General features: G+C 29.7%; 1 protein-coding gene across 1 annotated transcript; it reads left to right on the top strand.

The window, feature by feature from the left end:
* The first annotated feature begins 324 nt into the window (after window positions 1-324).
* LOC135950727 (uncharacterized) lies at window positions 325-10,331 on the top strand. Its single transcript, XM_065500261.1, has 4 exons — window positions 325-458; window positions 893-1,016; window positions 1,312-1,460; window positions 10,238-10,331. The coding sequence occupies exons 1-4, from the start codon at window positions 325-327 to the stop codon at window positions 10,329-10,331; spliced, it is 501 nt and encodes a 166-aa protein (XP_065356333.1).
* The last annotated feature ends 4,851 nt before the right edge of the window (window positions 10,332-15,182 follow it).

Raw genomic sequence — 15,182 nt, 5'->3', positions numbered from 1 at the left:
GCGGTTGAATTACTTAATTCACGATCTGAATTACTATTGCGAAACAACCCGTTCTCACGACAGATTTGTAGTTCAATTTGACATTTATTTATTCTTGTTTTATTTTTGTTTACTTGATTTCTTTTGATTTTTCAGATTTTTTGGTGCGAATTTAAAATTTGTGTTTTGGCAATGGAGGAAAAAGGTAAGAAAAAATATGAATTGTAATAACAATTAACAAAATAAATAATTTAATTATTATTTTCATTATTAGAAAAAAGAAAAAGTGCTAGCAAGTGGGACCAGTGCAGCGAGCGGGCGTTAATAGAGGTATGGGCCGGAAAGATGGTTGAGTTGCGAGGGGTCCGAAAAAATAGTCACATTTTGCTGGAAATGGTGGCAGAACTTGACCTGCAAGGATACAAATATACGGTCCCTGAACTTAAAACTAAGCTGCATAACATAACCGCTAGATATCGGTAAGTATTAATGCTGGGCATATGGCTAAAGGGCTGAACCAGTCTGAAATTAGAAAATTTCACAGAGTCTGGGATAAATTATACTCTTCACCACTATAGTGGATTAGGTATCATGGGTTTGTTTAAGCAATGTCCGTGTGCTCATGAAATGCTTGTGTGTTAATTTCTAAAACTTAAACTTGGCACTTATGCACCTTTGGTCCAAAAATTATTTTTTACAAAAAATTACATAATGCTCGATTTAATTGAAATACAAGTGTTTATAAGTGAATTTTGAATATTCAAATATTTTTTTATTTGATTGGAATACTTAAATACCAATATATGAGGGAGAACAAACCTCCCCACTAAAGTGGAGTCGACCATGCCCGACTATACGTTCTTACTTCTTTTATATTGGATTTAAAATTTAAATAGAACATTTGTTTTTTAAGAAAAGAAAAACAGAAAATTGGAACAACCGGTGATTCACCCTCGGACTGGGACCTCTACAAGGAAGTGGAATGTTTATTAGCCCCATCCAAAGCTTACAACTCAGAAGGACTTGTAGTTGATATTGTAAATAGTAAGAAAAACATTATAAAAGATTTTTAAAGTTATTAATAGTAATGATTTTATTTTTTAGATATAAATACATCTATTTCATCTCAAACATCACTAGAAGCATTGTTACCGTAGCCACTTACGCCTTCATTCCCGTCACTGTCACAATTGTCATCTTCGCCATTGCCAATATCGTCTCCGATATCAGATTCACCACCATCTCTAGCACCATCATATCTATCCATTAATATGTCATCGTCGAGCGTTGCTACAAGAAAAAATACAAATTTGGAAAGATTTTTTAAAAAAGTGGAAAAAAAATATTGAACAAATTGAAGAGAAAATCAACAAAACATCAAAAAGAGTTATAGAAATAGAAGAAGAAAAGAAGAATATTTTAAAAAATTATGTAGATAGAGTAGCCGATGTGCAGAAGGCACTTGTAGAATTTTTGAAGAGGCCTTCAGTTTTTTATTTTACTAACTTTGCTACCGTTACCTGTAAACTATCGTTACCGATAAAATACCGTTATTTTTTATTATTAATTACAATTTGAAGTCATTTCTACATAAATCAGATTTCTTATTATCATATTTTCGATCTCATTATTGAAATGAATTAAATTTAATTTATGAATATTCATGGCTATTCCTGTTCTCACTTTCACCATTCACTCTATTTTTGAAAGCATAATTACAACAATAAGTTTAAGTTTAAACCAGTGATGTTCAAAAATAAAAATGAAGATGTATTGGTGAGAGAGCTACCCAGCAAACATAATGTCAAACACTTAAAATAATAACAAAATGAAACGGAATTTGTTGTGAACAAATTGAAAACGGAAAAAATAGATTAAAAACATAAAAAAATTAATAAAAAATGCGTTACTGCTCTTCAATAGTTCTTGAATTTCATATATGTATTAGAGTGACAATCAGTTGTATGGAAAAAATTTTTTGTTAAAATTTTGAAGAGTGCCGGGTGGAATATTGTGACACTAGGCCTAAATGTTAAGTGCTGAAAATTTGAGCCAAATCGGGCAACGATTTCTGGACGCGCATCGAGGTCAAAGTTCAGATATATGCTAAATTTTACTGTTAATATGGAATAAATAGGTGAAACTCGTTAACTTTCTGCATTGTTTTCTAGAAATATGTAGATTTATTTATATTAATGAATATTACATTAAAAAAAAATTTTGGAAATTAACCCTGTATCTCCTTTGGTTCAAAATGACCCAAAAACTGTATTATCGCCAAAATTAGAGAAAAATGCAAATTTTTCAGTTTTTGAAAAAATTTTGCTACTAAATAAATACTTTTGCAATTGAATGCAAAAGAATCGAAATATGTACGTAATTATCGTTGTAATCAGATATAAATGACAAAATTTGATTAAAAAATTTTAAAGTTATTACAAATTCGCCAGACCATTAACGTGTTTCAGGCCACTTGAACAAAAAATTTAGGAAAAAAATTAAGATATTTCGAGAAAAATTAAAATAAAAGCCCATTTTTACTTAAAATATGTCCATATTTACTTGTATATGAGTTTTTGTCTTCATAGGATACCGCTAACCTATTCGCAGGTATGGCCAAAAAAAATAATTTTTTTTAACGGCTGTTTCAAAACTCCATTTTCAAATTTTTAAAAATTTTGTTAAACAAATTTCAGATTTTTGCGATCATCACATTGGGGTTTATTGAGATCAAAATAGGGAATAAAAATATGAAAAAATTATGTCAATACCTCTTACAGTTTTTCCGTACCTGCGATTTAAATTTTGCGATTTTCAAGAAAAACTAAATTTTTGTCCATATTTAGGCGAATGAGTCCAATTTCCTTACTGTTATAAATTTTAAGTAAAACCTATTCATAATATTATAGTCCTTGTAATTTTAAATATGTTCTGAAAGTTTTACTAAAATCGGAAAACGATAACCTTTGAATCGTGAAGGTCAAAGGTAAAATTTTTCAATATTTGGAATTTCTAATGAAAAGATAGCGAAATGTTATATATTTTTGTGCCGATTTTCATGAAACTATAGGAAAATATATATTGGGGTCCAGCATTTACAACAACAGTGAAAAAATGGATTTTAACCTTTAAGAGGACTTGGGGTCAAAATGGTTGTGTTTTTCGTGATTTTAAAAGTTGAGGGTAATTTGGACCCCAAGTGCTGCTAAGGGTTAATTTCCATTTTTGTGCTGTTCTTTTAAATTCTGGACTTTATGTTATATTTTCCTTAAGTTGCATTAAAATCGTCCCAAAAATATGTAACATTTCGCTATCTTTTCATTAGAAATTCAAAATATTGAAAAATTTGACCTTTGACCTTCACGATTTAAAGGTTAACGTTTTCCGATTTTAGTAAAACTTTCAGACCATATTTAGAATTGCCAGGATTATAATACTATGAATAAGTTTTACTTAAAATTTATAACAGTAAGGAAATTGGGCTCATTCGCCTAAATATGGACAAAAAATTAGTTTTTCTTGAAAATCGCAAAATTTAAATCGCAGGTACGGAAAAATTGTAAGAGGTATTGACATAATTTTTTCATATTTTTATTCCCTATTTTGATCTCAATAAACCCCAATGTGATGATCGAAAAAATCTGAAATTTGTTTAACAAAATTTTTAAAAATTTGAAAATGGAGTTTTGAAACAGCCGTTAAAAAAATTATTTTTTTTGGCCATACCTGCGAATAGGTTAACGGTATCCTACGAAGACAAAAACTCATATACAAGTAAATATGGACATATTTTAAGTAAAAATGGGCTTTTATTTTAATTTTTCTCGAAATATCTTAATTTGTTTCCTAAATTTTTTGTTCAAGTGGCCTGAAACACGTTAATGGTCTGGCGAATTTGTAATAACTTTAAAATTTTTTAATCAAATTTTGTCATTTATGTCTCATTCTAACGATAATTACGTACATATTTCGATTCTTTTACATTAAATTGCAAAAGTATTTATTTAGTAGCAAAATTTTTTCAAAAACTGAAAATATTGCATTTTTCTCTAATTTTGGCGATAATACAGTTTTTGGGTCATTTTGAACCAAAGGAGATACAGGGTTAATTTCCAAAATTTTTGTTTAATGTAATATTCATTAATATAAATAAATCTACATATTTCTAGAAAACAATGCAGAAAGTTAACGAGTTTCACATATTTATTCCATATTAACAGTACAAATTTGCATATATCTGAACTTTGACCTCGAAGCGCGTCCAGAAATCGTTGCCCGATTTGGTTCAAATTTTCAGCACTTAACATTTAGGCCTAGTGTCACAATATTCCACCCGGCACTCTATGAAATCTAAAAAAAAAAAATCGGCTGTCACTCTAATGTACATTGCCCACTTTCAGCGTACAGCATCCTAAATTTATCAAGAACACAAAAAACAACAACAACGCCAAACGAAACAAAACACCAAAAGAAAAAATACACAAGTCAATGAAACCAACACACATCCAAACATACGTTTAATTGTATAAAAAACAACAACGCCAAAAGAAACAAAACACAAAAGAAAAACAAAATACGCAACGCATGCACATCCAAACATACGATTTGTTGCTTTTTTGTAAAAAAAACCAACACACAACCAAACAAACGTTTAGTTGTATAAAAAACAACAACAACAATGTCAAAAGAAACAAAACACAAAAAAAAAAAACAAAATACACAAAACTTGCACATACAAACATACGTTTTGTTGTTTTTTTGTCAAAGCATGCAATACATTGTGTTTTTTGATGAAATTTTCAGAGGTTGTCTCGGATTTTTGCTCATATCTCCGTTATTTATGGACGGATTTTGCTGATTTTAAATAGCAAAATTCTCGAAAGTATGTCTGACAGAATTGTTGAAGATTTGGATCCCGGAGATATCTGGGGCCTTCAGAAAATTGATTTCAACAGACAGACAGACGGACAGACAGACAGACAGACAGACAGACAGACAGACAGACAGACAGACAGACAGACGGACATGGCTTAATCGACTCCGCTATCTATAAGGATCCAGAATATATATACTTTATAGGGTCGGAAATGAAAAATGTAGAAATTACAAACGGAATGACAAACTTATATATACCCTTCTCACGAAGCTGAAGGGTATAATAAGTGGAAACTTTACAAGCTTTTTAATTAAACCGATCGTATCCTGATTATACTGTATTGCTTACGGACTACAGCAATGAAGAATTCAACACTGAAGTAATACGAAATGCAATTTCAAGATATGTGTGTAAGTATTTAATAAGATTTTTTCTAATTTTTCAGTAGTTCCTTCCAGACTACAAATAGGTACTATTAAACTTTGAAGAAAATAAATTGATATAAAAAAGTTTATTTCTTAACTAAATAATCAGGGTTATTCCTGTTCTCACTTTCACCATTCACCTTATTTTTGAAAGCACAATTAGAACAATGGTATATAATTTTCTCAGAATTTCTTATTAGAAATGTTTACACGTAATTTGTTTAAACCAGTAATGTTCACTCCATACAACAATTGTTTGAAAAATTTACACACATTTGTTATGCTTTTTTAAATACTTTTGTTCATTCATCGCTGAGCATGCGAAGAAAACACATGCGACGGACTATCGTCATTTTTTTCAGACATTTACTAAGCATTGTTGTTGGTTGTTTTTGGAAGAAGCATAGCAAACACACGCGTTTCAATTACAATTGAACACAATAAAACAAAGTCAAAAATAAATACAAAATTTAAGTGAATTTCGGACTTACAATGTATATTTTTTCATTTCCTTAAAATTTAAATTACATTCATTTAATAAATTGGTTTTATTTGACAAAAATCCTAAATCTAAACTTTCTTCATTTTGTTATTATTTTAAGTGTTTGACATTATGTTTGCTGGGTAGCTCTCTCACCAATACATCTTCATTTTTATTTTTGAACATCACTGGTTTAAATTTAAACTTATTGTTGTAATTATGCTTTCAAAAATAGAGTGAATGGTGAAAGTGAGAACAGGAATAGCCATGAATATTCATAAATTAAATTTAATTCATTTCAATAATGAGATCGAAAATATGATAATAAGAAATCTGATTTATGTAGAAATGAATTAAATTTAATTTATGAATATTCATGGCTATTCCTGTTCTCACTTTCACTATTCACTCTATTTTTGAAAGCATAATTACAACAATAAGTTTAAGTTTAAACCAGTGATGTTCAAAAATAAAAATGACGATAGTCCGTCGCATGTGTTTTCTTCGCATGCTCAGCGATGAATGAACAAAAGTATTTAAAAGAGCATAACAAATGTGTGTAAATTTTTCAAACAATTGTTGTATGGCGTGAACATTACTGGTTTAAACAAATTACGTGTAAACATTTCTAATAAGAAATTCTGAGAAAATTATATACCATTGTTCTAATTGTGCTTTCAAAAATAAGGTGAATGGTGAAAGTGAGAACAGGAATAACCCTGATTATTTAGTTAAGAAATAAACTTTTTTATATCAATTTATTTTCTTCAAAGTTTAATAGTACCTATTTGTAGTCTGGAAGGAACTACTGAAAAATTAGAAAAAATCTTATTAAATACTTACACTATCTTGAAATTGCATTTCGTATTACTTCAGTGTTGAATTCTTCATTGCTGTAGTCCGTAAGCAATACAGTATAATCAGGATACGATCGGTTTAATTAAAAAGCTTGTAAAGTTTCCACTTATTTTTACTTAATAATGTCATTATTTTCATTGAGAAAATTGTGCAGTACAACGCATGATTAAATCACAACGTTGGCGTTTTTTATGGCGTTATCGACTCCTTTTCCAATGCGTCTAAATCAGTGATGTTCAAAAATAAAAATGAAGATGTATTGGAGAGAAAGCTACCCAGCAAACATAATGTCAAACACTTAAAATAAGAACAAAATAAAGAATGTTTAGATTTAGAATTTTTGCCAGATACCTATAACCAATTTATTAAATGAATGTAATTTAAATTTTAAGGATATAAAAGAATATACATATACGGTAGAAATTCTCTCAAATTTTTTATTTATTTCTGACTTTGTTGTTTTGTGTTCAATTGTAATTGAAACGCGTGTGTTTGCTATGCTTCGTCCAAAAACCAACCAACAACAATGCTTAATGAATTTCTTAAAAAAATGAGACATTTGTTATGCTCTTTTAAATAGAATAAGAATATGTGTGTTGTTACCAGTGTAGCCAGATGTGGGGATTTGTCCCCAATTTGGGGATTTCAAGATTTTTTTGGGGACAGAATTTCGTGGGGAGGGATTTGGGGATTTTAACAGAATTTGGGGATTTACATCCATTTTTGGGGATTTTACATTTTTAGACATTAGCGGTATTCACAATGTAGAGTACTTGGCCTAGTAATAAAGCAGAAGAGCTATTTATTGACAAACATTTCAATTTCTAATCTATTTGGTTTTATATTTTGTTTAAATAATCATATTTTATTTCTTTCATTTCTTCAGAATTTGATGAAAAACACAAAAATTTGATAATAAAAAAATTAAAAAAGGATTTCATCAAAAGTTCACAGATATTAAATTGTTTTAAATTCTTGCTAAACACAGAAAGCTCTATCATTCTAAATCATTCTCTAGGAGCCAATTTTTGACTTCGTATTTAAATGTTAATTACACTGTGCGAAAGTGAAAAAAATTTCAGAAACATCCTCAAATTCAGAATTTATTCTAAAAAAAAAGTTATCAATGATGTTCGTCAACTTATCGTCGACCTGTAACTTAAGCTGGCCACACACGGTTGATTTGTGATTATGATTTGTTCGTGTTCGACATCTTGTTACTTGTTAATGGGGATGTGCGCGATAAAAATCACAAGTAATTGAAAATTTTCAATCACAAATCAGGCGAACAAATCATTCCGTGTGGGCCAGCTTTAGTCAGTTTTTGTCCGAATTTATATTTTTCAACGGGTTTGGAAAGAAAACTGATTACGTTTTAAAATACCGTGCATCTTTTGATACATTTGTTAGTTATACGTATTGTTTTTGTTAAGAATATCTAAAAAAAAAAACAAAATTTGATTTTAATAGCATTTCAATACTTATTTTGATATGAAAGCTTATACCAATGCATTGATATACATTTTTATTGCAATGTATAAAGAAAATTTAGTTCTTAACATGTCTTCTGTATATGTATATGAAAACTATTTGAGTTTGAAATATTTTTAAGAAATCTATACTCATTAAAATGATTTTCGGAAGTGGGCAGGTTCGGCATATATAAAACTTATTTTTGCTGAATTTGTTTTTTATATCTATATAACTAAGATATTTATGACAGCTTAACTATTTTCAGATAGGGCAATCGTAAGGGGGCTATGAGAAATGATGTACCCATTCTAATCAAATTCAATAGGCTTCGTCCTTGGGGTAATACAAGAGCTTGTACCAAATTATCTTTGAAATTGCGACCTGTAGTTTGATTACAAGGTTTACATGGACGGACGGACATCGCAAAATCGACTCAGAAAGTGATCCAGAACAGATTGGTATACTTTAAGGTGGGTGTTGGGACAATATTTGCAAACATCAGCTCTAACTCAATATACCCTTCCCACTATGTTGGTACAGTTTTTAATTTACATGGTATTTGTTGGAACTTTTTTCGAAAAAGTTTAATAACTTTTGCAAATATAAACCGATTTCGACAAGTAATGTTTATTTCTATATATTCTATTGTCTGTAAAACACTGTGTAAAAAAATAGGTTTTCATAGAAAAAAATTAAAATAACTTTGTTGAATTTGAAAAACGACGAAAAAAATATGCAAAATGTGTGAGTTAGACGTACTAAAGTACTACTTAAAACAGTTTTTTCAAAATAACTCATAATTTTGAGGAAGTTTCAAAATCTTTGAAAACGGTTTTAGTATTCCCTCACCTAGGCCTACAACCACCATTGGGTCGCTTTTCAAGTTCTGACAAAAAGTTTTATTTTGTAGCAGAGTCTTATATTTAAGTTCTATTTTAATACGACAATGAGTTTTTCAGTGCTTTTTTTAAATTATACTTAAATGAATTCCACTTCCGATGCGGTGAAATTATGGCTTATTTTGTCCATTTTTTACAAAATATACTTTCTTTTTCTGGAATAAAAAATCGAATATTATAAAGCTCTTGATTTCTCAAGGAGTTATAAAAACTAATTCATACAAAAATCGGATAAACATCAAGAATTCTTTGGCAGGTTTCAAAGTAAAATGACATCTTCCAAACAACTTGTTCCAAAATCGATGAATCAACATTTTGAAAACTGACAATGAGGTAAATAGATGTAAAAATGCTTGTCGTATGTTATTATGCCAGATTGAAACTTTAGTTTGTTAAACTCAACATAGTAAAATTTAGTATTAACAATATAATTTAATTTTTTTTATGGTGACAAAATTGGGGATTTCAATTTTGAAATGGGGATTTTTTGGGGACATCGACTTTCAGATTGGGGACATAAGGTAAATTTTGTCTGGCAACACTGGTTGTTACTCAGCGCGAAAGCACAATGAAATGAACATCATTGGTCTAAATCAGGGAAAGGCAACATATACTATTGCATTTTACGATTGTATTAGTTATACACTCTCTCCGCTCTCACCACGAATCGGTGTTGCCAGTAAATTTTTGTCTCATTTCCCCAATTAAAAATGTAAAATCTCATATTGTTCACCATACATCTTTAAAAGTTGGGACATTTTTTTTCACTGGCAACGCTGATTCTTAAATTGTGCGATAAAAAAACGATACACAACCTGCTTGTTTGAGTTCTCAAGCTAGACTGATTAAAAGTTGTTTATTTCTCTACAATGCGTGTGCACACGTACGTAAGAGAAGAGTAAATGAATAACGCGGCGCCCATGTTTTGCCTTTCCCTGGTCTAAATCGAGCTTTCAGTTGTCCAAAAGCATTTTCCACTACCCGACGACTTTTTGACAGGGCTTAATTAAAATTCTTTTGATGGGGAGTTGGTAAGGCGCTAAAAGGGTAGGGTTTCATTAATTTTTCGCTTAAGCGAAATAATGAATCGTCAATTATTAAAATTCCCGGCCGGAAATTCCCGTAAAATTATTGCCGGGAATTACGGGAAATTTAAATTTGTTTCCCGGGAAAAACGGGAAATTTAAAATAATTAAAAATACTTTAATACATTTGAATATAACATCTCTTATTATAATACAAAAAGACAATGTTCATACATACGCCTATTTGAGCGCAATGTTCCCTCATCAGTTCAAAGCGATGATGATGATGATGTTTCCGAAATACAAAATTTTTAAAACGAATTAGATTATTCAATCATTATTAAAAAAGAAAATCCTAAACATTTAAAATCAAATGCTGAAAGTCGTTTTAAGCGGGAATTAGCTTTATTTGAAGCAAATAGCAATCGGTGATAAAGCCACCACCTGTTTAAAGCGAAAATCAAATGATTTACTGAATGCATTTTGAAAACTCACTTTTTTAAAAAAATAGTTCTATGACGAACATATAACATTATTTATATGAAATAATAGCGGTATTTACAATGTAGAGTACTTTCTCTAGCAAAGTAGCGAAAGAGCAGTTTAGCAGAAACAAAAAAACAAAATACATTAGTACTACTTTTTTACTTATTCACAACTGACGTTGTACTGTCGTATGAGTTATAAGTCGTCTGAATTTACAATAGTTGTACAAATGTTGTTGATAATTTCTATATACATAAATATTTTGTACAACACCTACAACATTTTTACATATGTTCTTCGAATGTTGTATGAAAATTTAAGTGTTACCAAGAGTTCATATTTATACATAAACAAAAAAAAAATTTTATTTTAGTGTAAAATAACAACCAAACGGTAACACTGAAATCAGTTGATTTATTTAATTTATGAAAAACTATAATTTATTTTAAATATTTGTCAATTGTTTGCATTTTTACACAATTCAGACATTAGTTTGCTATTGTTCGCTGCACTATTAATTTTACATATTAATAGACTATGGAATGATTTGTTTTGATCTGTTTCTTTTGGCATTTACAAGGCTTGACAAGGTAAACATACGACTTTGCTAAATGTGAATTGGACAAATGTATTTTTTGTTTTGGAAATGAATTAAATTTTATTTTCAAATATATTTTATAAAAAAAAAATATGTATAACAGAAAAATTAAAAGAATGCATTACAAATGCAATTAAATTACTGATCGACAGTGAATTATAAAGGTACATTCATAATTTATAAAATTTTGTGACACGTAATTGCTATTACCAGGACAAGAGTAACAAATGACCTCCAAATAATTTATTCATCTTTTTTTTTGTTTTATGTTAGTAGAATTGAATTGTAATGTATTGTTTTTCATTTCCTTTTAATAAAATTAAACAATTTTGTAAAATAATTTTATTTATTTTTCTAGTTGAAAACAATTTCGGGAATCCCGGGAAATGAAATTTTTCATTCCCGTTTCCCGGGAAATAAAATTATCCGGGAAAGCCCAAACACTATTCAGGATATAAGTAATTACCATAGTTGTTGAAATCTTACACATCAACATGAATAGCCGTTTAATGAGACACACTCAAATACAGATTACTGTCCGGAAATGACCACACAAATAAAAACAAGTAAGAAAGCTATATTGGGCTGTGCCGAATCTTATATACCCTACGCCAAATTATACTTTAAAATATAAATCTATATAAATAAAAATCAATTGTCCTTCGTTGGTGATTGCATCAGTTGAGAATGGCCGGACCGATTTAGACAATTTTTTTTTTTAAATGTTGGTCATAGTCCAACTAAGGTTCTTACGGAACTAAAAATTGACCACGCCCACTTTTTTCGATTTATCTAAAATCTGAAAACGGCTACACCGATTTGGATAATTTTTTGCTTAAATGTTCGTAGTTATCCAATTTATGTTTTTACTGAAGGAAAAATTGACCACGCCCACTTTTACGCCCACTGTTTTCTATTTATCTATAATTGGCAAATTTTTTTTTAAATATTCGTAAGAAAAATTTACCACGACCACTTTTTTTCGATATATCTAAAATTGCAGAACGCCTGGACCGATTTGGCTATATAGTCCACAAAAGTTTTTTACGCACAATAATACGCTCACTAATACGACCACTTATCAAATGTTTTAAATATGTGACCAAAGGTAGTGACATGACATCTGATCGATTTCTTATATAAAAATTCACAATATCCAAATTCGCTAATAACTTGGCCAAGAAGCGTTTAATCAAGAAAAGGAGCTTGATCTGTGATTACTCATATTTCTGAACAAAAATCGTTTTTTTTATATAAAAACTCACAATATCTCGCTAATAACTTGGCCAATAAGCGTTTAATCAAGAAAAGCAGCTCGATCTGTGATCACTCATATTTCTGGAGCTGTGATCACTCATATTTCTGAACAAAAATCGATTTTGTATATAAAAACTCAAAATATCTAAATTCGCTAATAACTTGGCCAATAGGCGTTTAATGAAGAAAAGCAGCTCGATCTGTGATCACTCATATTTCTGGAGCTGTGATCACTCATATTTCTGAACAAAAATCGATTTTTTTTTATAAAAACTCAAAATATCTAAATTCGCTAATAACTGGCCTACAAGCGTTTAATCAAGAAAAGGAGCTTGATCTGTGATCACTCATATTTCTGAACAAAAAAAGATTTTTTATATAAAAACTCACAATACCTAAAATCGGCTAATTTTTTGTTTAAATGTTCATAGTAAGTTTTTACTGAAAGAAAAATTGACCACGCCAATTTTTTTTCGATATATCCAAAATCGCAGTACGGCTGGACCGATTTGCAAATTTTTTTTTTAATGTTCACAATAGTCCGCAAAAGTTTTTACAGAAATAAAATTTGTCTACGTCCACTTATTAAATACATCTGCAAAATACATCGATCTGTGATCACTCATATTTCTGAACAAAAATTGATTATATAAAAACACAAAATATCTAAATTCGCTATTAACTTGGCCAATAAGCGTTTAATCAAGAAAAGGAACTCGATCTGTGTTCACTCATATTTCTGAACAAAAATCGATTTTTTATATAAAAATTCAAAATATCTAAATTCGTTAATAACTTGGCCAATAAGCTTTTAATCAAGAAAAGGAGCTCGATCTGTAATGACTCATATTTGAGGCCAAAAATCGATTTTTTTATATAAAAACTCACAATATCTAAAATCGTTAGTAACATGGCCAATAAGCGTTTAATCAAGAAAAGCTGCTCGATCTGTGATCACTCATATTTCTGAACAAAAATAGTTTTTTTATATAAAAACCCAAAATATCTAAATTCGTTAATAACTTGGCCAATAAGCGTTTAATCAAGAAAAGGAACTCGATCTGTGATCACTCATATTTCAGAACAAAATTGGATTTTTTATATAAAAACTCAAAATATATAATTTCGCTAATAACTTGGCCAATAAGCGTTTAATCAAGAAAAGCAGCTCGGTCTGTGATCACTCATATTTCTGAACAAAAATCGATTATATAAAAACTCAAAATATATAATTTCGCTAATAACTTGGCCAATAAGCGTTTAATCAAGAAAAGTAGCTCGATATGTAATCACTCATATTTCTGAACAAAAATCGATTTTTTATATAAAAACTCAATATATCTAAAATCGTTAGTAACTTGGCCAATAAGCGTTTAATCAAGAAAAGGAGCTCGATATGTAATCACTCATATTTCTGAACAAAAATCGATTTTTTATATAAAAACTCAATATATCTAAAATCGTTAGTAACTTGGCCAATAAGCTTTTAATCAAGAAAAGGAGCTCGATCTGTAATGACGCATATTTCAGGCCAAAAATCTATTTTTTTATATAAAAACTCACAATATTTAAAGTAGTTAGTAACTCATATTTCAGAACAAAAATAGATTTTTTATATAAAAACTCACAATATTTCTAATCGCTAATAAATTGACCAATAAGCGTTTAATGAAGAAAAGCAGCTCGATCTGTGATCACTCATAATTCTGAACGAACCATGCTAATCCACCATCAATCGAAATTAAGCCTTAACTGCAAAGTCATCCTGTATAAGACAGTCTCAAAACCAATTTGGATATACGGAATCCAATTATGGGGAACAACGAGCAATACCAGTATAGATCTCATACGGAGGGCATAATCCAGAATTCTTAGAACCAATGCACTATGGCAGAAATTCCTAATTTTGCGGCAAAAAGTCGATTTTTCAACATTATATTATTTAAATTTTTTTATGGCGTTCAATTGTCAAAATATTGGAAAGATAAAATTGATAAAAATAATGAAAGTTAACTACCCATAATTAGACATAAAATGCTGATAATAATTTATTATAATTCGTGTTATCAATTGTGAAGCAATATAATTTTTATTAAATAAAACGTTGTTTTACAAAATATACTTTCAATAAAATAAATCTTTGAATATGGATTCTATTACTCGAGGTGTGTATTTTTAACTGTTGTAAAGATATTTTGTAAATGCTTATATTTGGCACTTATTTTGATGTTTTTACTGAGTCATCTTTTTGGGAAATTGTGAATTGTGTTATCGTCTTTTGTGGAGTAGAACTCCCGTGGATATCAAACTTTAAAGGAGTATCCTACATGTAGTTGTTCGTGGGAGAGTAAGGTTTAATGCCATGTAAAATTTCTTTGCAAATAATTGCAAACTCACGACTTAATGCTGCTTTTGCAAAAGGTAAGTTCATATGCGAGCCCCACGAAAAAACTGACACGACTTTCATAATTTTGGTTAAGGTTTATAGAAAAGTGTCTATCAAATTATAAAGGGGGAGTTTTAGGGAGTAAGCATTAAATTTTTTCGAAAATCCCCCTGCACACTAAATTTGGTGAGTCTAGCTTTTCGGGAAATAGTTTTTGCCGCTACTTGGGGTTTTTCGGCATAGTGCAATGTACATAACAAATGAGAATATCAACAGAGACTTAGATGTGGCTTTTGTTAAGGACGAATTTAGAAAAACTCGAGAAGCTTATTTATTAAAATTACATCATTCGAACTCGCTCGCAAGGCTACTTGTAGTAACTCAAGACAAATAAGGCTGATTTACCACTCATCTAATTTGAGACTAGTTTGCCAAATAT

Source organism: Calliphora vicina, chromosome 2 (assembly GCF_958450345.1).
Source record: "Calliphora vicina chromosome 2, idCalVici1.1, whole genome shotgun sequence".
NCBI lineage: Eukaryota > Metazoa > Arthropoda > Insecta > Diptera > Calliphoridae > Calliphora > Calliphora vicina.
Note: the sequence above shows the minus strand (reverse complement) of the source record. Positions and strands in the feature narration are given on the sequence as shown.